This window comes from Bos taurus, chromosome 21 (assembly GCF_002263795.3).
Source record: "Bos taurus isolate L1 Dominette 01449 registration number 42190680 breed Hereford chromosome 21, ARS-UCD2.0, whole genome shotgun sequence".
Classification (NCBI taxonomy): Eukaryota; Metazoa; Chordata; class Mammalia; order Artiodactyla; family Bovidae; genus Bos; species Bos taurus.
In genome coordinates this window covers 30,141,856-30,167,706 of record NC_037348.1, presented here as the reverse complement: position 1 = coordinate 30,167,706, position 25,851 = coordinate 30,141,856, and the positions used below count along the sequence as shown (strand labels likewise).

The 25,851-nt window shown below is 44.5% G+C and overlaps 1 protein-coding gene across 3 annotated transcripts in view; it reads right to left on the bottom strand.

Moving 5' to 3' along the window:
• The window catches only part of OTUD7A (OTU deubiquitinase 7A), a 404,670-nt gene that overhangs the window by 66,898 nt on the left and 311,921 nt on the right, over positions 1-25,851 (bottom strand). For all 3 annotated transcript variants that reach the window (XM_005221993.5, XM_010817095.4, NM_001206968.2), the window contains 2 exons: positions 22,996-23,178; positions 13,152-13,370 (listed from right to left, as the gene is read on the bottom strand). In XM_005221993.5, the coding sequence (XP_005222050.1) occupies positions 13,152-13,370; positions 22,996-23,178 (402 nt within the window). The remainder of the gene's footprint in view (positions 1-13,151; positions 13,371-22,995; positions 23,179-25,851) is intronic.

Sequence of the window (25,851 nt, the reverse complement as noted above, 5' to 3'; positions counted from 1 at the left end):
TACAGAGAAAAAGAGGAAAATCACATGATCACTTTAAAGGATAAGAAAAAGCATTCGATAACTTTCAACATCATTTACGAAAGATAAAAACTTAGCAAACTGGGAATGGAAGGTAACTACCTTAATCTCATATGTATTATAGTATCTACAAAAATGCTACAGCTAATATCATATTTACTGGTGAAATAGTACATTTCCCTCTGAGATTGGAAATTAGTCGAGGATATCTGCTATTAACTCTCCAATTCAAAAATTTCCTGGAAGACCTATACAATGTAGTAAGACAAAAAGAACCTACCCCCACTCCAATTGGAAAGGAAAAAATAAAACTATCATTCTTTGTTTTTTATAGATCATGGACCTAGAAAGTCCAAAAAATTCTATAAGCTACTAGAGTTTATAAATAAATTTAGAAAGGTTCTAGAATACAAGATTAATAAATAACAATAAAGTGTATTTCTATATCTCAGCTGTTGCTGGCACTTTAAGAGCATTTCTTTACAATGTAACAAAATACATAAAATGCATAGAGATAATCTAATGAATAATGTTCAAGACCCTTACTTTGAAAATTAAAAAATATTTGTGAAAGAGTTAAGGAACATGTCATGTTCATTGATTAGGAAATTTAATATTGCGAAGATACAAATTTCTCTCACTTGGTCTATAGATTTATATGGAATTAACATAGATTTCATATTAAATATATAATTATTCTATATAGCATATATACACATTAATTTATGTAGAAATGTAAAGGCTGAGAATAGCAAAGACAAATCATAAGAAGAAAAACAAAGCCGGAGGACTTATACCCCATGATATGACTTATAAAACGATGGTCATCTTGTATTAAGGACAGACGCACTAAAGGAACAAAACAGAGTCCAAATCAGACCCTCACATATACAATCACCTGCTTTATCTCAAATGTTACCTTGCAGTACAGCAGATAAAAATGGTTTCAATAACGGTACCAGGGTAGGTATGTAAACATATGGGAAAATGGACTTTCACCACGTGTAAAAGTCATTTTTCAGGTGGGTTGTAGATTTGTGAAAGAGAGTTTTTATCTTCAGAAACCTGGGGTAGGCAATGATTTCTTAAACCAAAATAGAAGTTCTGAAAAAAGAGGAAAAAAAGGTAAATTGAACTACTTTAGCATTGGATCATCTGTTCATTAAAGTGTATCAGTCAGTAAAAGGACAGCCCATAGAGTGGATGAAGGTATTTGTAATACACATCTGATAAAGGACTTATATTCATAATGTACAAGGAATTCCCACAAATCAAACAAGAAGATGAAGGTTAAAAACGGGCAAAAAACCTGAAAAGGCATCCAGTGAAAGAGGATAACCAATGGACAGTAACATGAAAAGATATTCAACTTCATTAGCCATCAGAAAATAAAAATTAAAGCCACCATGGGACATACATCCAGCACAGTGAGTAAAACGGGAGGAAAAAAAATACAGAACATCCAGGACTCTCAACAGTGCAAGAGTCAGTCGGTACATCCATTTCGGAAAAGTATTTGGAAAACTATTATCAAGCTGAACATATGTAAATCCTATAACCCAGCAATACTGTAATAGGGAAGAGGCTCTGTATTTTAAGTTAATCACTAAAGGGATGTTACCTATAAACTTAAATTACACATAATGGCCCATCTCCAGAAACCCTGCCTCCCAGGTAATGAGCATTAAGCTAAAACACCTTTATTTAGCTAACAGGAAATATTTTGACCTGGCCCGCCTGTGAATGACTGCAGAGAGAAGAAATTAACATATCCCCTCTGGAAGCTGATGGGAACCAGGAAGTGTTTGACTTTACTCCCTCCCCTTTTTCATGTAAAAGGAACTTGAATTCTAACTCAGGCAAGATGGTTCTTTGGGACACAAGTTCACCACCTTCTCAGTTTGCTGGCTTTCCAAATAAAGTCCTTATTCCTGGTAAAACAACTCAACTCTCAGTTTATTAGTCTGTTGTGCTGTGAGCAGAACGAGCTTGGATTCCATAACAATACCACTCCTAGGTATGCATCTTCAAAAACATATTCCTGTGTTTATTGAAAACACGTACAAGAATGTTCATAGTGCATCAGCTCAGTTCAGTTGCTCAGTCGTGTCTGACTCTTTGCGACCCCATGGACTGCATCACACCAGACTTCCCTGTCCATCACCAGCTCCTGGAGTTTACGCAAACTCATGTGCACTGAGTTGGTGATGACATCCAGCCATCTCATCCTCTGTTGTCCCCTTCTTCTTCCGCCTTCAATCTTTCCCAGCATCAGGGTCTTTTCAAATGAATCAGTTCTTTGCATCAGGTGGCCAAAGTATTGGAGTTTCAGCTTCAGCACCAGTCCTTTCAATGAATATTCAGGACTGATTTCCTTTAGGATGGACTGGTTGGATCTCCTTGCTGTCCAAGGGACTCTCAGGAGTTTTCTCCAACACCACAGTTCAAAAGCATCAATTCTTCAGCATTCAGCTTTCTTTATAGTCGAACTCTCACATCCATACATGACTATTGGAAAAACCATAGCTTTGACTAGGCGAGGCTTTGTGGGCTAAGTAATGTCTCTGCTTTTTAATATGCTGTCTACGTTGTCATAACTTTTCTTCCAAGGAGCAAGAATCTTAAAATTTCATGGCCACAGTCACCGTCTACAGTGATTTTGGGGCCCCCCAAAATAAAGTCTGTCACTGTTTCCATTGTTTCCCCATCTATTTGCTATGAAGTGATGGGACTGGATGCCATGATCTTAGTTTTCTGAATGTTGAGCTTTAAGCCAACTTTTTCACTCTCCTCTTTTACTTTCATCAAGAGGCTGTTTAGTTCTTCCTTGCTTTCTGCCATAAGGGTGGTGTCATCTGCATATCTGAGGTTATTGATATTTCTCCCCGAAATCTTGATTCCAGTTTGTGCTTTATCCAGTCCAGCATTTCTCATGATGTACTCTGCATGTAAGTTAAATAAGCAGGGTGATAATATATATAGCCTTGACATACTCCTTTCCCAATGTGGGACCAGTCTATAGTTTCATGTCCAGTTCTAACTGTTGCTTCTTGACCTGCATACAGATTTCTCAGGAGACAGGTCAGGTGGTCTGGTATTCCCATCTCTTGAAGAATTTTCAACAGTTTGTTGTGATCCACATAGTCAAAGGCTTTGGCATGGTCAATAAAGCAGAAGTAGATGTTTTTCTGGAACTCTCTTGCTTTTTCGATGATCCAGCAGATGTTGGCAATTTGATCTTTGGTTCCTCCGACTTTCCTAAATCCAGCTTCAAAGTCTGGAAGTTCATGGTTCACGTACTGTTGAACCCTGGCTTGGAGAATTTTGAGCATTACTTTGCTAGCATGTGAGATGAGTGCAATTGTGCAGTAGTTTAAACATTCTTTGGCATTGCCTTTCTTTGGGATTGGAATGAAAACTGACCTTTTCCAGTCCTGTGGCCACTGTTGAGTTTTTCAGATTTGCTGGCATATTGAGTGCAGCACTTTCACAATATCATCTTTTAGGATTTGGAATAGCTCAACTGGAATTCCATCACCTCCACTAGCTTTGTTCGTAGTGATGTTTCCTAAGGCCCACTTGACTTCGTATTCCAGGATGTCTGGCTCTAGGTGAGTGATCACACATCATGATTATCTGGGTCGAGAAGATCTTTTCTATATAGTTTTTCTGTGTATTCTTGCCACCTCTTCTTATTGTCTTCTGCTTCTGTTAGGTCCATACCATTTCTGTCCTTTATTGTGCCCATCTTTGCATGAAAAGTCCCTTGGTATCTCTAATTTTCTTGAAGAGATCTCTAGTCTTTCTTATTTTATTGTTTTCCTCTATTTCTTTGCATTGATCACTGAGGAAGGCTTTCTTATCTCTCCTTGCTATTCTTTGGAACTCTGCATTCAAATGGGTATATCTTTCCTTTTCTCCTTTGCCTTTTGCTTCTCTTCTCATAGCTATTTGTAAGGCCTCCTCAGACAACCATTTTGCCTCTTTGCATTTGTTTTTCTTGGGGATTGTCTTGATCACTGCCTCCTGTACAATGTCATGAATTTCTGTCCATAGTTCTTCAGTCACTCTATCAGATCTATTCCTTGAATCTATTTGTCACTTCCACTGTATAAACTAAGGGATTTGATTTAGGTCATACCTGAATGGTCTAGTGGTTTTCCCAGTTTCTTCAATTTCAGTCTGAATTTGGCAATAAGGAGTTCATGATCTGAGCCACAGTCAGCTCCAGGTCTTGGTTTTGCTGACTGTATAGAGATTCTCCATCTTTGGCTGCAAAGAATATAATCAACCTGATTTTGGTATTGACCATATGGTGATGTCCATGTGTAGAATCTTCTCTTGTGTTGTTGGAAGAGGGTGTTTGCTATGACCAGTGCATTCTCTTGGCAAAACTCTAGTAGCCTTTGCCCTGATTCATTCTGTACTCCAAGGCCAAATTTGCCTGGTACTCCAGGTATTTCTTGACTTCCTACTTTTGCATTCCAGGCCCTATAATGAAAAGGACATCTTTTTTGGGTGTTAGTTCTAGAAGGTCTTGTAGGTCTTCATAGAACTGTTCAACTTCAGCTTCTTCAGCATTACTAGTCAGGGCATAGACTTGGATTACTGTGATATTGGAATGGTTTGCCTTGGAAACGAACAGAGATCATTCTGTCGTTTTTGAGAATGCATCCAAGTACTGCATTTTGGACTCTTTTGTTGACTATGATGGCTACTACATTTTTTTCTAAGGGATTCTTGCCCACAGTAGTAGATATAATGGTCATCTGAGTTAAATTCATCCATTCCAGTCCATTTTAGTTCACTGATTCCTAAAATGTGGATGTTCACTCTTGCCATCTTTTGTTTGACCACTTCCAATTTGCCTTGATTCATGGACCTAACACTCCAGGTTCCTATGCAATATTGCTCTTTATAGCATCAGACCTTGCTTCCATCACCAGTCGCATCCACAACTGGGGGTTGTTTTTGCCTTGGCTCCATCTCTTCATTCTTTCTGGAGTTATTTCTCCACTGATCTTTAGTAGCATACTGGGCACCTACTGACCCGCGGAGTTCATCTTTCAGTGTCCTATCTTTTTGACTTTTTATATTGTTCATGGGGTTCTCAAGGCAAGAATACTGAAGTAGTTTGCCATTCCCTTCTCCAGTGGACCACGTTTTGTCAGAACTCTCCACCACAACCTGTCCGTCTTGGGTGGCCCTATACGGCATGGCTGATAGTTTCACTGAGTTAAACAAGGCTATGGTCCATTTGAACAGATTGGTTAGTTGTCTGTGATTGTGGTTTTCAGTCTGTCTGCAAGGCGATGGCACCCCACTCCAGTACTCTTGCCTGCAAAATCCCATGGACGGAAGAGCCCAGTAGGCTACAGTCCACGGGGCTGCTAAGAGTCAGACACGACTGAGAGACTTCACTTTCACTTTTCACTTTCATGCATTGGAGAAGGAAATGGCAACCTACTCCAGTATCCTTGCCTGGAGAATCCCAGGGACAGAGGAGCCTGGTGGGCTTCCATCTGTGGGGTTGCACAGAGTCAGACACGACTGGCGTGACTTAGCAGTAGCAGCAGCAGCCCTCTGATGGAGAAGGATAAGAGGCTTATGGAAGCTTCCTGATGGGAGAGACTGACTGAGGGGGAAACTGGGTCTTTTTTTGATGGGCGGGGCCATGCTCAGTAAATCTTTAATCCAATTTTCTGTTGAAGGGTGGGGCTGTGTTCCCTCCTCATTATTTGACCTGAGGCCAAACTATGGTGGATGTAATGAGGATAATGGTAAAGATAATGGGGACCTCCTCCAAAAGGTCCCATGCACACACTGCTACACTCAGTACCCCCAACCCTGCAGCAGGCCACCACTGACCCACACCTCCACCGAGACTCCAGGACACTCAAGAGCAAGTCTGGGTCCGTCTCTTGTGGGGTCATTGTTCCTTTCTCCTGGGTCCTGGTGCAGACAAGGTTCTGTTTGTGCCCTCCAGGAGTCTGTCCCCAGTCCTATGTGAGTTCTGGCGGCTCTATGGTGGGGTTAATGGTGACCTCCTCCAGGAGGGTTTATGCCATACCCAGGTCTCCTGCACCCAGAGCCCCTGCCCCTGTGGCAGGCCCCTGCTGACCCATACTTCCACAGGAGACACTCAAACACAGTACTGTCTCAGTCTCTGTGGGGTCTCTGGGTCCTGGTGCACACAAGGTTTGTTTGAGCCCTCTGAGCGTCTCTGGCAGATATGGGATTTGATTCTAAACTCGATTTTGCCACTCCTACCATCTTGCTGGGGTTTATCTTTCGCCCTTGGACATGGGGTATCTCCTCAAAGTTGCTCCAGGGCTGCAAAGTCACCGCTCCAGTGCCAAGCAGCTGCAGCTCATACTGCATACTTTACATACCCAAAAGTCTGAAATAACCCAACTGTTATGGATTGCATGTTTGTGTTCCCCCTTCATATGCTGAAGCTCTAACCCTGGCATGGCTATGTTTGGAGATGGGACTTCTAAGGAAGTAATTAAGGTTAAATGAGATCAGTAGAAAGTGAAGTCGTTCAGTTGTGTCCAACTCTTTGGGACCCAGTGGACTGTAGCCCACCAGGCTCCTTCCTCCATGGGATTCTCCAGGCAAGAATACTGGAGTGGGTTGCCATTTCCTTCTCCAGGTGATCTTCCCAATCCAGGGATTGAACCCAGGTAATCTCTGAGCCACCAGGGAAGCCAGTAGGGTGGGGCCCTAATCTGACAGGAACAATGTCCTTGCAAGAGACACCACAGAGCTCATTCTGCCTCCTTCTCTCCCCTGAAGGTCTTTTACAGGAAAGACCACATGAAGACAACAAAAAGATTTAAATCAATTTAAGTTCAGCTTAACTTTTGATTTAAGTTGGGTCCCAGAGGTAAAGACTCTTAACCAGTTGAAAGCATTCCTGAGGCTGTGAGTCAGTTGTGACCATCCTGGAAGATCACCCAGCTATGGTAAATGCCAATACCTTACAGCCTCTGGAGAACCAAAAATGGCCCAGCGCTATTCTAATGTCTCCAGCTGTATCCAGAATGGGATGCCCAAGATTAAGGGTTCTTCACAGGGGCAACAGGATTGAGAATATGGCTCACAGTTTCTACTCCAAGCTCTGACAGCGTGATCATTCATGTCTCCCCACACAATGACTTCATTTAAGAACAGGCCAAAAAACCATGGGAACTAGTACTGTGAATGTTAAGAAACAAAAATGAAATCTTGAGCTCCTACAAAGAAGAAAATCAGATGAACATCACCAATATAAGGCTGTGGTGTTACATATGGGTGAGGGGCTATTAGTCACTTATTCTGCCTTTTCTAAGTAACTTTTTTGGGCTTTGTAACAGATGGTTGTTGTCGTTTAGTCTTGAAGCTGTGTTTGATGCTTTTGCTACCCCATGGATTATAGGCCACCAGGTTTCTCTGTCCATGGGATTTCCCAGGCAAGAACACTGGAGTGGGTTGCTATTTCTTTCTCCAGGGGATCTTCCTGACCCAGGGATCAAACCTGAGTCTCCTGCATTGCAGGTAGATTCTTTACCACTGAGCCACTGGGGAAGCGCACAACAGATGGTTCAGTTCAGTCGCTCAGTCGCATTCAACTCTTCAGAACCCCATGGACCACAGCACGCCAGGCCTCCCTGTCCATCACCAACTCCCGGAGTATACTCAAACTCATGTCCATTGAGTCAGTGATGCCATCCAACCATCTCATCCTGTTATCCCCTTCTCCTCCTGCCTTCAATCTTTCCCAGCATCAGGGTCTTTTCAGATGAGTCAGCTCTTTGCATCAGGTGGCCGAAGTATTGGAGTTTCAGCTTCAAGATCAGTCCTTCCAATGAACACCCATGACTGATCTTTAGAATGGACTGGTTGGATCTCCTTGCAGTCCAAGGGACTCTCAAGAGTCTTCTCCAACACCACAGTTCAAAAGCATCAAGTCTTCGGTGCTCAGCCTTCTTTATAGTTCAACTCTCACATCCATACATGACTACTGGAAAAACCATAGCCTTGACGAGACAGACTTTTGTTGGCAAAGTAATGTCTCTGCTTTTTAACATGCACTCTAGGTTGGTCATAACTTTCCTTCTAAGGAGTAAGTGTCTTTTAATTTTATGGTCACAGTCACCATCTGCAGTGATTTTGGAACCCCCCCAAAAAAAGTCAGCCACTGTTTCCACTGTTTCCCCATCTATTTGCCATGAAGTGATGGGACCGGATGTCATGGTCTTAGTTTTTTGACTGTTGAGCTTTAAGCCAACTTTTTCACTCTCCTCTTTCACTTTCATCAAGAGGCTCTTTAGTTCATCTTCACTTTGTGCCAGAAGGGTGGTGTCATCTGCATATCTGAGGTTATTGATATTTCTCCCAGCAATCTTGATTCCAGCTTGTGCTTCCTCCAGCCCAGTGTTTCTCATGATGTACTCTGCATATAAGTTACAGTGGAAGTGAGAAATAGATTTAAGGGACTAGATCTGATAGACAGAGTGCCTGATGAACAGATGGTTACCAGAGCTGAAAATAAGATGTCATTTTGCTTGTCACTCACGAAAACACTTGGATGAAAAAAAGCATAACGAGACAATTTCTATGAGAAAGGCGAGTTCATTCTTGCCCTGTGATCCTCTTTAATATCGCGGCCCTTCTGCAGCCACCACATACCCCTAGGGCCATTGAATCACTTTCTCAGGGCATCATTGTGCTCTGCAAATGCTTCTGAGATTTCCTCCAAGGGGACTGTGAGGATTCATTCCTGTTCTGTCTCCGTTATGTTTCACCCATGCTCCAGACATCCTCATCCAGCTGGTACCCAACAGTGCACAGGGCTGTTAGGGGCGCGGTGGGAGGTCCCTACGATGAGTGAATCCCCTCCCTTGGATTTCATCCCACACTAACTCCCACATCTGCTTCTTTAGCTCAGACTGCTCCTGAACTCCAGGCTCACATGTTCAACCAGATGCCAACTTTCCAAGTCTCAATAGGATTTGAGACTTTGCTTCTACGTCACCGCCAACCCCCCTTCCAGGGGTCTGTGTCTCCACATGGCACCACCATCTACCCACCATCAAGCAGGCTCATGCTTGATTCTTTTTCTGCTATTGCCCCATCCAATCCATCAGTAAGACCTGTAGGACCTTCCTCAAAACAGATCCTGGTTCACATCTAGCTATTTCCTACCACCTCCACTGCTACCCCCAAGGCTCTGGGCTATCTGCTGCTCTTCCTGCTCCACTTTCCTCTGCAGAGTCCACTCTCAAAAGAACAGCCAGGACATGTCAGTGTGAATACAAACATGTCATCATCCCCTCTTAAAGCCCTCCTGGGGCTGCACAACCTCCCTACAGTTAACCCTGAGGCTCAGGACTGCTTCCTGGCCCCTGCCTGCCATTTTATCACCTTCCTTTCCAACCCCTCTAGCCTTCATTCCATCTGCTCCCATATTCCACCTTCCTTAATGAGCCAAGGCTTTGAGTGTGTCCCATGGCTCATTCCTCCTTGCCCTCAAGAACCCTGCCGTGGGCACCCTCCCTTCATCTCGGAGCACCTACGGCATGGTCTTGTGCCATACTGATGGTCTGCCTTATCATCTTTCTTCCCCACTAGAACCTCATCTCCATGAGGGCAACAACTTCACCTGCGTGGTTCATAATGATGGGATTTCCAGCACCTGGACGGGGTGTCTGTGGGACTGCAATTCAGGCTTGCTGTGGGTGCAGTTTTGGCAGCTGTCTTATCTCCTACATTAAGATGGAAGGAAGTGAGGCTCCAGCTGACCTGGCAGGGCTGGGCTGAGTCACGAGGCCTTCAAAAACCTGCACACGTTAGAACTTCTCCGTCAGATTCACTCCAATCCCACCCTCCTCCTGTGGAGACAGACTCAACACCACAGCTCAGAGACGTCCCCACTTTTCCTGACGTCTAGACCTCAGCGTCCTGTGTGTGCAGTCACTGTGTGCAGTGATGCAGACATGTCTTGCCTTCGGACTCACATACTCGCTGAAGCATCATGCCATCTCATCCCATTCAGGGGCGTCCAAAAGGGGCAGGGGTGCCAGATGTTACTTTCCAAACCGAGAGACTCATGATCTCTGAGTCTTCTTAAGGGTGAACTCAGTAGGATAACCGGGTTGAGAGACGAATACTTTATTGAATTCTCAGGCTAAATGAAGAACGTGAGGCATCTCCTTTCCTCTCTCAGGGGGTCAGTGGCTTTATGTCCTGAAGACCTGGCCCTCCTGTCGTCCCCTCCTGTCATGGGGCTGGAGTGGGTCATGTCTTCCGGGATTTTAAGGCCTGCAGAGAATGGCACTCCCTCTCCTGTGGGTTCTGCGGGAGGTGAAGCTTCGCCACTCGAAACAGAGGCTCCTCAAACAGGTGGGGCTGCCTGCGTGCCATGCGGAGCTGGGAGGCCACTCTGGATGCCTGCTCTGTGCTGGGCTTGGAGGGAATGGAGCTGGAGTATGGGTCTGGATCACATGAGCCCCCAGGGAGGGAGAAAAGTCCCCCACCCTGAGGCCCTGAGACAGAGTTTATATTTCCTTCCAAACATGACTTGTATTAAGTCTTGAAGAAGCAGATTTTTTTCACTAAAATTTTTTTGAGATCCGTATTTCCACCTCCCATAAACCCAGTAAATTATACTGCTTATCAATGGTTGGTTCACAGTGATCTGAACACTAAATTATTGGACAAGGGAACTGACGCGCTACATGTGGCCATGTCAAGCAGCTTTCTCCCCACTGTTCCTCAGCGGAGCTCTGTCTGCCCTATGGAGAGTGACAGCAGGGCCCGAGGGACGAAGCCGAGGCTGTCTCCCAGGTCCCCGGCTCCTCACCCAGCTGAGGTGGGGGGCTGGGCGGGACTCCTGGGCCTCAGCCAGATTCCCACCAGGATCCAGGCACAGAAAAGGCCTGAAGGATGATCAGTCTACGGCTTAAAGAGAAGTACAGAGAAGCCGATGGATGGTAGGCAGGGGGTCAGAGAGGAATGCACATTTGTTCTACCCTCCACTATTTTCCAGTCCTCATCTCCCTGTTCTCGGCAGAACCCTGATGTTCAGACTCTCCCTGCCTGGGATCGTGGTCCTGAAGGCTGGGGCACTGGCCAGCCTCCAAAGGCCTCCTTCAGCACTGATGGGATGCTGTCTGCAGCCCCTGAAAATCAAGAGTGAGTCACAGAACACACACGCCACATGCTTTGCTGGCTGCTTCCATGACACCAACAAGGGTGTTGGTAGGTTGACACCGACAGATTAATGGGAGAACAAACAACCCCCCAAGAGCCATTTGAAGGAGCAGAGGCTCAAGGTTTTTACAGGCAGGAGAGGCTGAAGAGAAAGGTGAAAGGAGGCATCCAAGTGCACCCAGGTCAGAGGAAAACCCAAAATGCAAAACAAGCCAGCTGACTCGTCATCAGAGAGTGAACATTTGCAAAGAGTCAAGCAGTGCCCCTTTAAAAATGCTGGGTTGGAAGGTAAAATGTAAGTAAAAATTAATATGTGATCCATGGCAAAAAAATAACAGAAAAGACCTTCCAAAAGAGCAAAAGCTCTTGCTGAGCATGATAAGGCTGGAGGAGAAGGCTGGTATGGTGGACTCCGTGCCCTTTACCGGGACTGGGGCTTTAAATGAGGCAGCAATTATCAGTGCTACTGACCATGCTCGAGGCTGAACTTTGTCAAGCACTTGGCTACCATGGCCTTCAAGAGAAATTAGTTTATGAATTTTTTTCCTTTGTAAATTATACCAATTTTCCCTTCCCTGTGACTAGTGAATATTAGGTTTAAACTACCACATAGAGGCATTGTTGAAATAGCCAGCCTCTAGAGAGAGGGCTTTAGTGTTAGTTGTTCAGTTGTGTCCGACTCTTTGCGACCCCATGGACTAGCCTTATGTAGATTGTCGCCTTCTAGGCTCCTCTGTCCATGGAATTCTCCAGGCAAGAATACTGGAGAGGGTTGCCATTTCCTCTTCCAGAGGACCTTCCCCACTCAGGGATTGAACTCAGGTCTCTGGCACTGTGGGCATATTCTTTACCATCTGAGCTACTGTGGCTAATCCAGAGAGAAGACCTGGAGGTAAGACAGAACCAGGAGTGGCGGTTGGTCTCTGAGCTGCCTTTGGCAGCTGTGCAGCAATGGAGAAAACAGTCACAACATCAGATCCAACACAGTTATCGGGAATGTGGATCCTGTTATTAAGCCAAATACCCCCAGGGTGAGGCTTCCAAGTCCTGGGCTGGGACCTGGCTGCCAGCCTGCCCAGCACAAGTAAGGCCCCACTCACCACCAGCCCCTCTTCATCTTTGGGGATTTAGTGGCCCTATGGAGGATGCACAGGGGCCTGAGAAGGGCACAGGATCCTCTACATGCATGTCTGAGAAGCCCCAAACATGTGACTACGCAAAGATTTATAGTGCAAATGATCATGAGTGAGACAGAGGCTGCCTGTCTCAGAAAGAACCAAGGTCTGTTTCAGAATTTGTTTGGAACTAGTTAGTTTATTCTTAGAAACTCCAAAGAAGACAAGTTTGGTTTACTCCCTGAATCTTGTCCTCATCGGGATGTCAGAGAAACAGTAAGGAGAGCAGGAAACCAAAGTCAGGCTGTGTGCTTCCTTAACCTGGAGCTGGGGGTGAAGGTGTGGGTGGGGGAGGGCAGGAACAGTTCCACAGGGCACCGTGCTGTCTAATGCTCAACCTCACCAGGCCGGCATCCATCCTTTTCAGGTCTTTGCAGAGGGGAAAACTGAGGCTGAGAGAGGCCATGAACTTGTCTGTGTCCACAGGAAGTGCCAGGGTCTCCTATTTCTCTCCAAGCATAGGGTCTTTCGTTCAGGACCCAATTGGGCCATCACAGTTGGATGGGAAAGGAGAGAAGTTAGGGCAAAACAGCTTGGGGTTCTTTTTGGGGGGACCTGACCTGGCCAGGCTGGATTAGGAACAAAGAGAACTCTCAGGAGATCTGAGCACCACGTGCTCCTCACCCCACACCACTGGCGCCAGGCAGAGCTGGGCAGGGCCTGCAGGCACCCAAGTCGACAGAGGGTGGGGCTGGACCGCACATCCCTCTTGCCCCCACCCCCTCCTCCCGACCGGGGGGGCCTGAATGGGGGGGAACCCACCTGCCTGCTCCAGGGCCACCATGGTCGCCTGTTCGATCAAGTCTCGTTCCACGAAGCTCCGGAAGTCCTCGCTGTACACACTCAGGTCTGGAAGCTGGAACGTGTAGATGGGCATCTCCAGCGGGAACTGCTCGCTGCTGCACTCGCTCGCCACGTGGGACCGTGCCAAGGACACGATGGCCGAGCTGGCGTGGGAGATCCCCCTCGAAAGCCGTTTCTCTGCGTGGGGGAAAGTGAGGGGGGTTGAGTGAGGGGGGCTCTATGGGCGTGCACACTAGCCCACATGACACATCCCACATGTGTGCACAGCAGCACACAGGATGCATATGCACATGTAAACACACATGGCACACTCATGCAGCACACATGGACACACACACATGTACACACTTGCCACACACGCAGAGGCACACCCATGGACACCTGCACACCCATTACCTCTCCCTCCCCAGCCTTGCTGGCCTCCCAGTGTTCTCAGCAGGCCTCCTTCATGCTGGGTTAACATCACCACCACCTGGCACACGGCCCTTAGTCAGGAAACCACTTAGAAGGAGACAAAGGGCAAGTCCACCACACAAATGTTCCTCAGCGTCCGTAAAGATCAGCAGCCTCGCTTCCTGGGTCTGAAGTTACATGGAACTCAGTTCAGCAGAGCTCTCGAGGCATGACATTCTACACAGGGGGCTTCCTTTGCTTTTATGCTTTTGCCTTTTTAAAGTGAGAAGCGATCCATTGGGCTTCCTCCACAGTGGCTTGGATTTTAAGATAGGTCACCTCTATTACAGTTACTCTTATAAACACACCCTGCAGGAAGATTCCCAGGACACAAATATTAAGCCATTGCCTGCCTCTATTCTGTCTGGATTTTCTGTTGTCATGGCAATCTTAAAAATTTTTATTTTGCCTAAGCTTTCCAGCAAGGGATGAGAAATGCACTGTAGAATTTCTCTAAAATACAACCGTTACTTTATTAGGAAGTCAATCATCTGATTTAAATGCCACCATCAAGAAGTCATATTTTTTTTTTTAATTTTATTTTATTTTTAAACTTTACATAATTGTATTAGTTTTGACAAATATCAAAATGAATCCACCACAGGTATACATGTGTTCCCCATCCTGAACCCTCCTCCCTCCTCCCTCCCCATACCATCCCTCTGGGTCGTCCCAGTGCACTAGCCCCAAGCATCCAGTATCGTGGATCGAACCTGGACTGGCAACTCGTTTCTTACATGATATTTTACATGTTACAATGTCATTCTCCCAAATCTTCCCACCCTCTCCCTCTCCCACAGAGTCCATAAGACTGTTCTATACATCAGTGTCTCTTTTGCTGTCTCGTACACAGGGTTATTGTTACCATCTTTCTAAATTCCATATATATGCGTTAGAATACTGTATTTATGTTTTTCCTTCTGGCTTACTTCACTCTGTATAATAGGCTCCAGTTTCATCCACCTCATTAGAACTGATTCAAATGTATTCTTTTTAATGGCTGAGTAATACTCCATTGTGTATATGTACCACAGCTTTCTTATCCATTCATCTGCTGATGGACATCTAGGTTGCTTCCATGTCTTGGCTATTATAAACAGTGCTGCGATGAACATTGGGGTACACGTGTCTCTTTCCCTTCTGGTTTCCTCAGTGTGTATGCCCAGCAGTGGGGTTGCTGGATCATAAGGCAGTTCTATTTCCAGTTTTTTAAGGAATCTCCACACTGTTCTCCATAGTGGCTGTACTAGTTTGCATTCCCACCAACAGTGTAAGAGGGTTCCCTTTTCTCCACACCCTCTCCAGCATTTATTATTTGTAGACTTTTGGATCGCAGCCATTCTGACTGGTGTGAAATGGTACCTCATAGTGGTTTTGATTTGCATTTCTCTGATAATGAGTAATGTTGAGCATCTTTTCATGTGTTTGTTAGCCCTCTGTATGTCTTTTTTGGAGAAATGTCTATTTAGTTCTTTGGCCCATTTTTTGATTGGGTCATTTATTTTTCTGGAGTTGAGCTGTAGGAGTTGCTTGTATATTTTTGAGATTAGTTGTTTGTCGGTTGCTTCATTTGCTATTATTTTCTCCCATTCTGAAGGCTGTCTTTTCACCTTGCTAATAGTTTCCTTTGATGTGCAGAAGCTTTTAAGGTTAATTAGGTCCCATTTGTTTATTTTTGTTTTTATTTCCAATATTCTGGGAGGTGGGTCATAGAGGATCCTGCTGTGATGTATGTCGGAGAGTGTTTTGCCTATGTTCTCCTCTAGGAGTTTTATAGTTTCTGGTCTTACGTTTAGATCTTTAATCCATTTTGAGTTTATTTTTGTGTATGGTGTTAGAAAGTGGTCCAGTTTCATTCTTTTACAAGTGGTTGACCAGATTTCCCAGCACCACTTGTTAAAGAGATTGTCTTTAATCCATTGTATATTCTTGCCTCCTTTGTCGAAGATATTTTAAAAAACATGCTTATTTTTTAAAGCTCTGTGCTTAATAGCTAAAGAATTCTTAAATGTGTGATATTAGGAATAAGTTTTCAGTTTTACAATCAATATTTGTAATGATGAAGAATTCTTTTAATAAGGGACTGCTGCTGCTGCTGCCAAGTCACTTCAGTAGTGTCCGACTCTGTGCGACCCCATAGACAGCAGCCCACCAGGCTCCCCCGTCCCTGGGATTCTCCAGGCAAGAACACTGGAGTGGGTTGCCATTTCCTTCTCCAATGCATGAAAGTGAAAAGTGAACGTGAAGTCTCTGAGTCGTGTCCGACTCTTTGTGACCCCATGGACTGCAGCCTACCAGGATCCTCCGCCCATGGGATTTTCCAGGCAAGAGTACTGGAGTGGGGTGCCATCGCCTTCTCCATTAACAAGGGACTAGTCCTCTTTTAATTTTACCCAGAAAACAAAATTCAGACCGGCATTTCAATGAATATTTTCTAATCTTTTCTACCCGTGGTAGACTCATCAGTTCCTGTGGCCACTTAAGTTGAATGGACTCCCACTCACATTAGCCTACTCATCGGTCAGCTTCTGTCTCTGCTGATGTCTCTCTGAGCCGTGCTTCTGTCGCTGCTGTGCTGGCAGGAAGCCCACGCCCATGCCTTCATCAAGAAGGGAAGCTCTGTCCCCCCACAAGCAAGAGTAGTTGACAGCACTGCCACTGAAGTAATTTTGCTAAAGCAGATGAAAAACAAGAGGCCTTTGACCTGGTATAAGTTAATTTTAAGCTCAAATTTAATTCTCAGAGGCCTCATATATTTCCATGATAAGTCTCAGAGACAGAGTATTTCAAAACAGATAGTTCTGATTCACCTTCAATTTCATTCTGAGATGAATTCAAGACGATTAAAGTATGTTGTATTTTGAAGAAGGACAAGAAGAGAGATCAGACCACACAGGCCATGAGGAAGAGGAGCCAGGGAGCACATGGGCCAGTTGGTTGTCCTGTCCCCCAGGGCAGGGGCAGAGGAGACCCCATGCCTCTCTGCCCCTCACAGACCTTGCTGAGGACACATTTCTTGCCACGAGCTACCTTTCTGGAATCTGGGAAAAGAGGAACTGCCCCATCCTTCAGGACCCAACAGTTTGCTTGAACACCCAAGGTAACATGAACCCACATTGCTCTCAGCAGAGGCAAGGTGCTGGGCAAGGTCATCCACACGTCTTCATGGCTTATCAATCAGCATCTATTGCCAACTGATGAGGACCTTGGAAACGCTGTGACTCATAGTATAAATTGATGCTATTAAGCCACTCCAAATATTAATATTTGGAATCCGAGGGGAAAAGTCCTTTTGAACTAAAAGTGAATTACGTTAAAGACCACATAACACGAAACAGATGCTCCGAATTCTAACTCCTTCCAACCACCACCTCCATGAATGCACATACATAATCACACAGACACACACACACACTCACACGCACATACACTCACAAATGGATTCTTTAAACATGAATTCAGCAATTCTTCTTTTGGAAGTATAAATAAAATAAAACAGGAATTACCATGTTCAAAGTTATGCCCCAGAGAAATACAGAGAGATTACAAAAAAATATGGAGGGAATATACAGAATTTTCTGACCCTTGACAAAGCCAGCCCAAGCACTTATGATTTAGTATAGTATAAGGGACTATCTTCAATATCCTGTGATGAACCACAGAGGAAAAGAATGTAAAAAGAATGTATACAAACGTATAACTGAATTACTTTGCTGTATAGCAGAAATTAACATATTATGAATCAGCTGTATTTCAATAAAAATAAATTAAATAATGAAATTTAAAAACCCACACTAACAAAAAGCTATCTATGATTTAGGTCAGGGGATGTGTATTAAGTCTGTTTTCTTATTTTCTGTATTCTGGAGGCTCTGGCATCTGGGGCCTCTCTGAATGGGGAGAGAATTTCCCTACGGAATTATCCAATTCTTAGATACTTAGATTCTTAGGACTCACCCAGGACAAACCAACTCAGAGCCCATACTGTGGATCACCTCCTCCATCTGGCTCACACCTGCAGGCCATGCCACTGCCCTAGTTACCCCTGGGCCAGGTGCCAGACAACAAGAGATGGCCCCTATGCCCACCAAGAGCTGCTGAAATTACTCACGCCAGCCAATCCTAAGTCTGTTTACCCTGCCTTGTCTTTCCCACTGGAACACAATGCAGGCTGCTGCCCTTGTTCTCCTCCGTCCCTTCTGCCTTCTGACCAACCCTGGTGCTTCACCGTGTGACCCTACAGGGTGTGCCATGCCTCCTGTGTCCAGGGAACCGTGAGTATAAGAACCTCTTCTTCTAGGACAGTTGTGTCCCTGTCTGTGTGTCTCATCATATTAAAACAAGTTCTGGGTACATTTTAAAGCAGGTAGACAAAAATCTTCCCGACCCAGGGATCGAACTTGGGTCTCCTGCACTGCAGGCGGACTCTACCGTCTGCGCCACCAGGGAAGCCAACTTTTCTAAATCTGGAATCTGGGAAAAGAGGAACTGCCCCATCCTTCAAGACCCAACAGTTTGCTTGAACACCCAAGGTAACATGAACCCACATTGTGGTGATGATATTTTAGGCTTTGTGGGCCATACAATTCTCAGTCACAACTACTCAATTCTGTCTTTGCAGCATGAAAGCAGCCATAGACAGTGAATAAACAATGGGTTCCAATAAAACTTTACTGAAAAAACAGGCAGTGGCCAGATGTGGTTCATGAGTTATTGTTGTTGATTTAGAATGTGGAGGGCTTGATCTTCCATTTTAGGAGACTGTGATTTCAGGAAGAATTCAATTAAAGGATATATATAGATCTAATTCAGAAACTACAATTTCTACTTGTTAAAAATATAGGGCATCCTTGGTGGTCCAGTGGTTAAGAAGCCACCTTGCAATGCAGGAGATGCTGGTTTGATCCCTGGTTTGGGAAGATTCCACATGCTTCAGGCCAGCTAAGCTTGTGTGCCATAACTAGTGAGCCCACAACTACTGAAGCCCACATGCCCTGGAGCCTATGCTCTGCAACAAGAGAAGCTACCACAGTGAGAAGCCTGCTCGCCACAGCCAGAGAAAGCCCACTCAGCAATGAAGACCCAGCACATCCAAAATTAAATAAATAAATAAAAATACACATGTTTGTTCACAAGGCTCAGTTAATGAAATTATGTTATGATAGACTTCTGTTTTTTGTTTTTTTACTGATAATAGTAAGATCGTGGTAAGTATCCGTATAAGGCCCTGATTCTGCTAATCTGTCTGAAAACAGAGAGAAGGATCCTTCTAGCCCCTTCCTTGGAAGGATAAGATAATGGGTTAGATTGTTTGCTGCTCAGAAAGAGCAGGAACTGCCAAGTTGTCAGCTCTCTGGATTTCCAGTGCAGGAGAGATGCTGGGAGGCTGTCCGGTAAGGTGCTGAAGGAGCACACAGTCACAGAAAGGCCAAGCTAAATGATTAGAAGAGGTCAGATCTAAGGGCAGGATGAAGGAGAATTTAAGAATGGGATAACAAGACGGCCAAGTCAGTGACCACACCTCAATATCCTCTTCCTAACCCACCCAGGGGGCCCACAGGAGTAGATGCGTGGGAATGAGCTGGGTTCCAGGGGTGAGGGCTGAGGGCGGGTGTTCTGGCTGTGCTTTTCCTCCCCCCAGCTAGCCCTGTGGGGGTAACTGCCTGAACCATCATCACCACAATGCAGGCCAGCCACTGCCATGGCCAAAGCCACTGGAGAAGCATCAGGGCAAATCTCGTGGAACTGGGCACCAACCACAACACGAACAGGTGGGCTGGCCCCAGGCCTTCTTTCTTTTCTCCTATATTCCCTGTGAGCTGACAGTTACAACAGAAAGTAGAAGCTCCTGCAAATGAGTAATTTCTAGAACAGAGGAGCTGAGAGGTTCCCTAAGCAGGAAAGCCAACTGTGGCAAAGAGAGCCAGTGGAGAACATTTTGAGCCCATATTAAAGCATTCAGAGCTAGCCACTTTGAGTGCACTTCCCTCCATGCTCTCGTTCAGAGGAACACAAAACAGAGCCCACGCCTTTGTCCTCTTCCCCCGATACCACGAGCTAAGATGGCTGGTAACTGCAAGGTACTGTGTGCTCACAGGCAAAACTTAGGAAACAGCTCAGCAGTGAGAACATGGTTATAGGAAGTTCACAAAGTACTTGGGCTGGAACGCGTCAGGAGAACAAGGTTTTAAAATACACTTAGTAGATATGTTCAAAGAGATGAAATATTACGATGTGAAATAATAAAAATAATGAGAAAGCGCAAATTTGGAATGAGAAATGCTGATCAACAGAATGGTTCACGTGAAGATGTTAAATTAGGATGTTAGAAGAGCATCTAACATCCAAATTAGGATGTTAGAAGAGCAAATCAAGGGAATCTCTTAGAAGACATGAAAATGAGATGCAAGAAGACAATGGAGGAGGGGAATGGTTTTAAAGGAAAATAATTTGGACCCAGAGTGTTATTCCATCAAACGAAAATTTAAGTACATCATGGAAACATCTTTAGGTTCTGATGGCCTTAGGAGACTGATCAGGCAAATTTTTTTTAGAAAAGTCTTTGGAAAAGTATTCTTTTAGCAAAAGATAAATGTAAGTAAATAAAGAAGTTGACTGTTGTCTAAACAAGCAATAAAAAGAACCTAAATATAACTGAGGGTACATGGAGGTAGGAAGGGAAAAGATAAAAACAGGGTGAAATATGGCTGCTGATAAGTTCTAACAATTAATAGAGAGAAAACCTAAATATAGGTTTTAATAGGACAGAGGTAACTATAACATGAAGGAGAATATATAACTTTCAAACTAGTTGAAAAATTTACTTAGCCAGAAAAGACAGAAAAGGGGAAAAACCATACAAAGAAAGCATGGCAAATAAAACGCAACATAAAGAAGCACAGATACGACAATAATAAAAATAAAATAAGTAGATTAAATTCACTGCTTAAAAGACAGACTCTTGGATTGAATAATAGAGTGATACTTGATGATAAATTACTTGTAAGAATTATATTTGATATACAAGGATAAAGAAAGGTCGAAAAAATGTTATTCCAGGCAAATATGAACCAAGAGAAAGGCAGGGGAGAGGCTTAATGTCAACTAAAACAGATTTAAAGATAAAAATTATATGGGACATAGAGATACTCTATATATTGTTAAAAAGCACATTAGAGCCAGATGACCTCACAATTATGAATGCATACACACCCACAAATACAGCCCAGTAGTGGAAAGAGAAGAAAAGCTAAGAGAAGAAACAGATAATGAGCATTAAACTTTCTAACTCAAACTTGGCTTTTCTGGACAACAGAGTAAGTAAGCATAGGACAATAATCCAAGATAGAGTTTCCAATATAGCCTGAATAATCAGGTTGAGCTAACAGAAACAAACAGCAATGACTCAACAGCATGGGAAGGCTGACCTAAGGCCATAGGAGAATAAGAATCCATTGTGTAAATATTAAGAGGAGTATTAAATCATTCCAGATCTTATGACTGTATATGTAGAAAATGCAAGAGACTCTCTGAGAACAACTATATTAATAAGAGAATTTATGACATGACTGGATAAAAAATAGATTGCTTTTCTCTGTGCCTAAACTCTTAACAGAATGTGAATAAATGGAGTGGTATATGCAATATTCTTGAGTGGAAAAACAGTATTACCATATACTAATTATCCCTGAAATAAAATAAAAACCCAATCTACTTCCAATCGGTATTCCAATTTTAAGATTAATATGGTAGAATAAATATCCAAAAATAGTGAAAAAGTTTTGAAAAAGAACGGCAATAAAGGAACTAGCCTTTGCAGAGTGATACTATACGAACCTGTAAGAGTCAAGTATAGCAGGCTGGGTGGTCACAGATTCCAGAAACAGAGCCAAATACATTTTTTGCTACGTTAATGTACAGCCAAGTTGGCGTGTTAGTTCAGTGGGAAAGGGATGCTTTACTGAATAGATATGCTAGACTATCTCATTCTCAATCCAGAGAAGCAAAACTAGATTCTTAGCTATTATTTATAAAAATTTCAAATTGCTTATAAGACCTAAGAACAACATTTAAAAAACAAATACAATAAAACATGACAGTAACTTTGAATTTCAGGAGAATTTCTAAAGAAAGGGAGAGGTTACCCATTAGTCATGAATGTATAGTAATATAAACATTTTGTAAGGCAGAATTTTCTGTGAATAGTGACAAAGCAAATAATACTGTGGGATGTATATATATGTGTATATACACATATACGCAAAATATATTTGTAGTTTAGTCTTCGTTATAAAGAATGCTACAAATTGATAAGAAGAACGCAAACTAATATAAAAATGGGCAAAGTACGTGAATAAGTATATCACAGAGGAGGAAATCCAACTGGCTAACAAGCAAATGACAAGATGAAACTATTTTTTACCCTGCCAAGTAGAAAAACAAAGTAGTAAAACCATCATGAGAACGCCCAGTCCTGGCAAAATGAAGGGAACACCCAGTTTTCATACATGGTGAACGGAAATGTGTTTGGGAACCAAGTCCTGAAGTTATTAAACAAAAAAACATATGTGTTGGTACAGCAAATCCACCTTGGAAATGCCCACCGATAGAAATAAAAGCACCAGGACGTACAAGTTATGGTATAAAGTTTATTATAGCAGCGCCTGTAGTGTCAAAAAACCACCACTAACAACAAAATCTAAGAAAAGACAGAATCACCATGAAGAGACATGGTTTAGAAAAATCGTATACTACGGTGTAAACTATGAAGAGAGTACGATCGTGACTTACTGCTCAAGGAAACGAGCACTCTGCCAAGAGCAGTACGTGCATCCGACTCGGGTGTGTTTGCATTCCCAACAAGCAAAGTAAGAAGGAGCAGAAGGAGCAGAATAGGATGGGGCCACTGGTTCATCTCCGGGAGGTTTGGAAGATGTGGAGAAGAAAACTCTCACGTTTCCTTTATATATCTTTGTCACAATGAAATTTTCCCACTTTCGTAATTAAGACATGGAAAATGAAACGCACGGGAGAATGAACATCAGTGTTGAACAGGTTTGGAGGCTACGCCGCTTAGGAAATAGTTTTGAAAGGGTGAGAGACGTCCGGTTTGGGAAAACCAGAACTCCAGGAAGAATGGGGGATCCCAGAGAAGTGGACTCACTCTCCTCGCCCCTGAGGCAGGAGTGGAAGCTGTAAGCGACAGGGTGAGGCGTGGTGCCTGAAGAGCCCCATGTGCCTGCAGCTGGGAAAGGCGATGACCTCACCCTTCTGTGCACCCCTGCCCCAGCCCCCTTGTAAACCACGCTGGACCAGGAAGCTGGCGCCTGGCGGGCCCCGCAGCAGGTACCTTGGGCGATGTCGTCCTGCCTGGGCAGGCAGGGCCGCTCGGCCGTGTGCCCGGGAGGGGGTGGCTCTCGCTCAGGCTGTTTGGGGCACCTGCCCTCGTTGAACACAGGTGGCAGGTTGGCTGTGTGCACCTGTCGGAGCTGCTCATAGTCACTCAGAGCGGCCGTGAGGTCCCAGTTTTTGCCTGGAGATGAGAAATGACAAGAGATTACAATACTGATGCATGAATAATGGTCGCATGTTAGGAAAGAACCTTGCAAAGAAGGGTCTCTGTTAGCACCTGTTCACTCAAACTCCCCACCAGGAGTTCTTGTTTTTTTAAAAAGTGCTTTTCCTTTTTTGGTTTTTCACCCAATGGTTTTTAGTATAGTCACAGAGTTGTGCCACTATCCACATTACACAATCCCAGAACACTTTCATTACCCTTTTCAAAAAAAAAAAACAAAACCTGAAGCATAGTTGATTTACAGTGTTTCAGGTATAGAGCAAAGAGGCTGTTATACCTGCACAGATATAGGCCTATTCTTTTTCAGACTCCTTTCCATTATAGGTTATTACCAGATATTGAATATAGTTGCCTGTGCTATACAGTAGGCCCTTGTAGTTTTAGTTCTCATTTTTCGAAGGAGTAAAATGGTCGGATGTGTACTCTAAAAGCAGAACTTCTCACTCACGCCCGAGGTCCCTCTGAGGTACATGACGTACCTACTATCCTGGCCTTAGATTCATAGACCCTGCAGAACCTTCCATGCCTCTGAAAACCTAGTTGCAGAGCTTATTTTCCGAGGGAAGCAAAGCACAGAGGAAGAAAAAGTAAACAAAAAGAATTTCCACGTTTTCTTTGGGCTCTCGCTCAGTATTTTAGTGCTGCCTTGAAGCTTAGTTTGGAGAGGGCAGAGGCTCGGGGTCGGGGGTGCTCGCTGAGTGGGAGCTTTGGTGGGAGGCCACCTCAGAGCTCAGGTGATGAACTGGGTGGGGCACCAGGCAAGACAGCTCTGCCCGCCTTGGGCACACTTGGTGGGGATGGGTGCTGGGGGTTCACAGCACGAGGGGAAGCTGATGGGGTCTGGACTCAGAGTGGGAGCTCTGATCCCTGACTCTGAGATTTGGTGGACTTGCAATGGAAGGAAGGAGGTAGCGCACATTGCATCCGACTCCATTAGGCAACCATGTACTTTTTAAAGGCAAAGAATTAAAAGCTTAGCTCTAGTTTTAAAAAGCAAATAAAATCTTATCTTCTCCCAACTAACTTCAAAATGCAGGTATTTACTATATTGACTAATTAAGTGGTACAGACAACAGAACGAGGCTTTGAATGTCTAAAATAATATCTGAACATCTTCCTCTGGTCTTTCTAATTTATTTTTCCTGCCACAGACTTGATACTATCAATCAGAAAATGTTTAAATTCTATCATACAATCATTTACAATTTAATCCAATTTTTTTCTTTCACAGTCAGGTAACAAAGACACAACAGAAGCATCTTTGCATATCTCAGTGGGGAAGAACAGCAAACGAAATCATTCAGGTTATTCAGCTGAACCTCAGCAAGGTCTGGGGGTGTTTTTGTAAGTGGTGACAGGTGGGAGTCCTTTGCGGAAGGCAGCCCCATTACCATTTGGTAGTTGTGTCACAGAAACCAGTTGAAGCAGAAATAAAAGCACTCTCTTTCACTCTTACATACAACTACCAATCACAGTGTACACATATTGCCTGCGTGGTCGCAAATGCAGTTTCTAGTCTAAGTGCTTGTGTCTATCAAATGGGCATCTGTGCTCCAGCGTGTGGTCTACCGAGGGCAGGACAGGCTCTGCCTTTAGGGACATTATTCCTTAGCAGGGGTGATGACCTGGGTGGGCACCTCGCTCTAAAGCAGGGCCAAGGGTAGCAAATGTCCCAGGAGGGCTGAAACTGTCGGGGAGAAAGGGCAGGGAGAGGGGAGGTGGAGGAGAGGCACTGAGAACGCAACCTTATCATGGAATGCAGACACGTTAATATGGGGGCATGTATTAGCAATGGCACCAGCCCCACAAATACTGGCTGTGAGGCAAACAGCCCGCGTGGAGCACTGAGTGAGCCAGGAATTTCATCGTCCCACAGCGCCACGGGGAGCAGGAATTGTTCTGGCTCCTCACAAACAGGAAGTGAGGCTTAGAAGGTTGCTGCACCACAGTGCATGCGAACCCTCCAATCTCATCTTCCCACCGACTGCATCTTCCTGCAGGGCTGTCCTGTACACAAGACCTGGTCCTAGCAGAGCTGTGCCCCACCCCAGCTCCTGCTCCCAGGAGCCAGCCAACTGTGCTTCTCCACCCTTGGGAAACAGTGTGTCCTGCTGTTACTACCCATGCCCGACAGGAGATCCTTCCAGAGCCCCTGATCTACGTTCCCATCACAGGTGATCAGGCTGGAGCATGAAGGCAGCATCCCAGAGATCATGCATAGCCTCTGTGGACCAGCGCTCCAGGGTGAGGGTATGTTCCTCCTGCATGCCTAGAGGATCAGCTGGGGTTATGCTGGGAAGCACGTGTCCAGCCATCAGCAAAGGCCAGTCCGCTCTGATCTCCTGCCCAGAGACCTCTCACTCGCTGAGTTTTCCTACTTGCTCTTGCCTCCATTGTATTCTCCCATCACTGCCCTGGACTCCTGCCCAGTTTGCTAAACACCTGTCATATCCTTAACCGGCAAGCATCCTGGTTCTAACCTGGGCCACACCTTTTAGCAAATGGAGATCCAGTAAGTATGAGGTGAGAGCGAAGACGGAGGGAGCAGCACTGTCCACAAATCACAGCTCCCAAATGAGCCCCAAGTGCGTGACTTTAAGATTTTAAAGAATTCAGAATTCCTCAGGGATC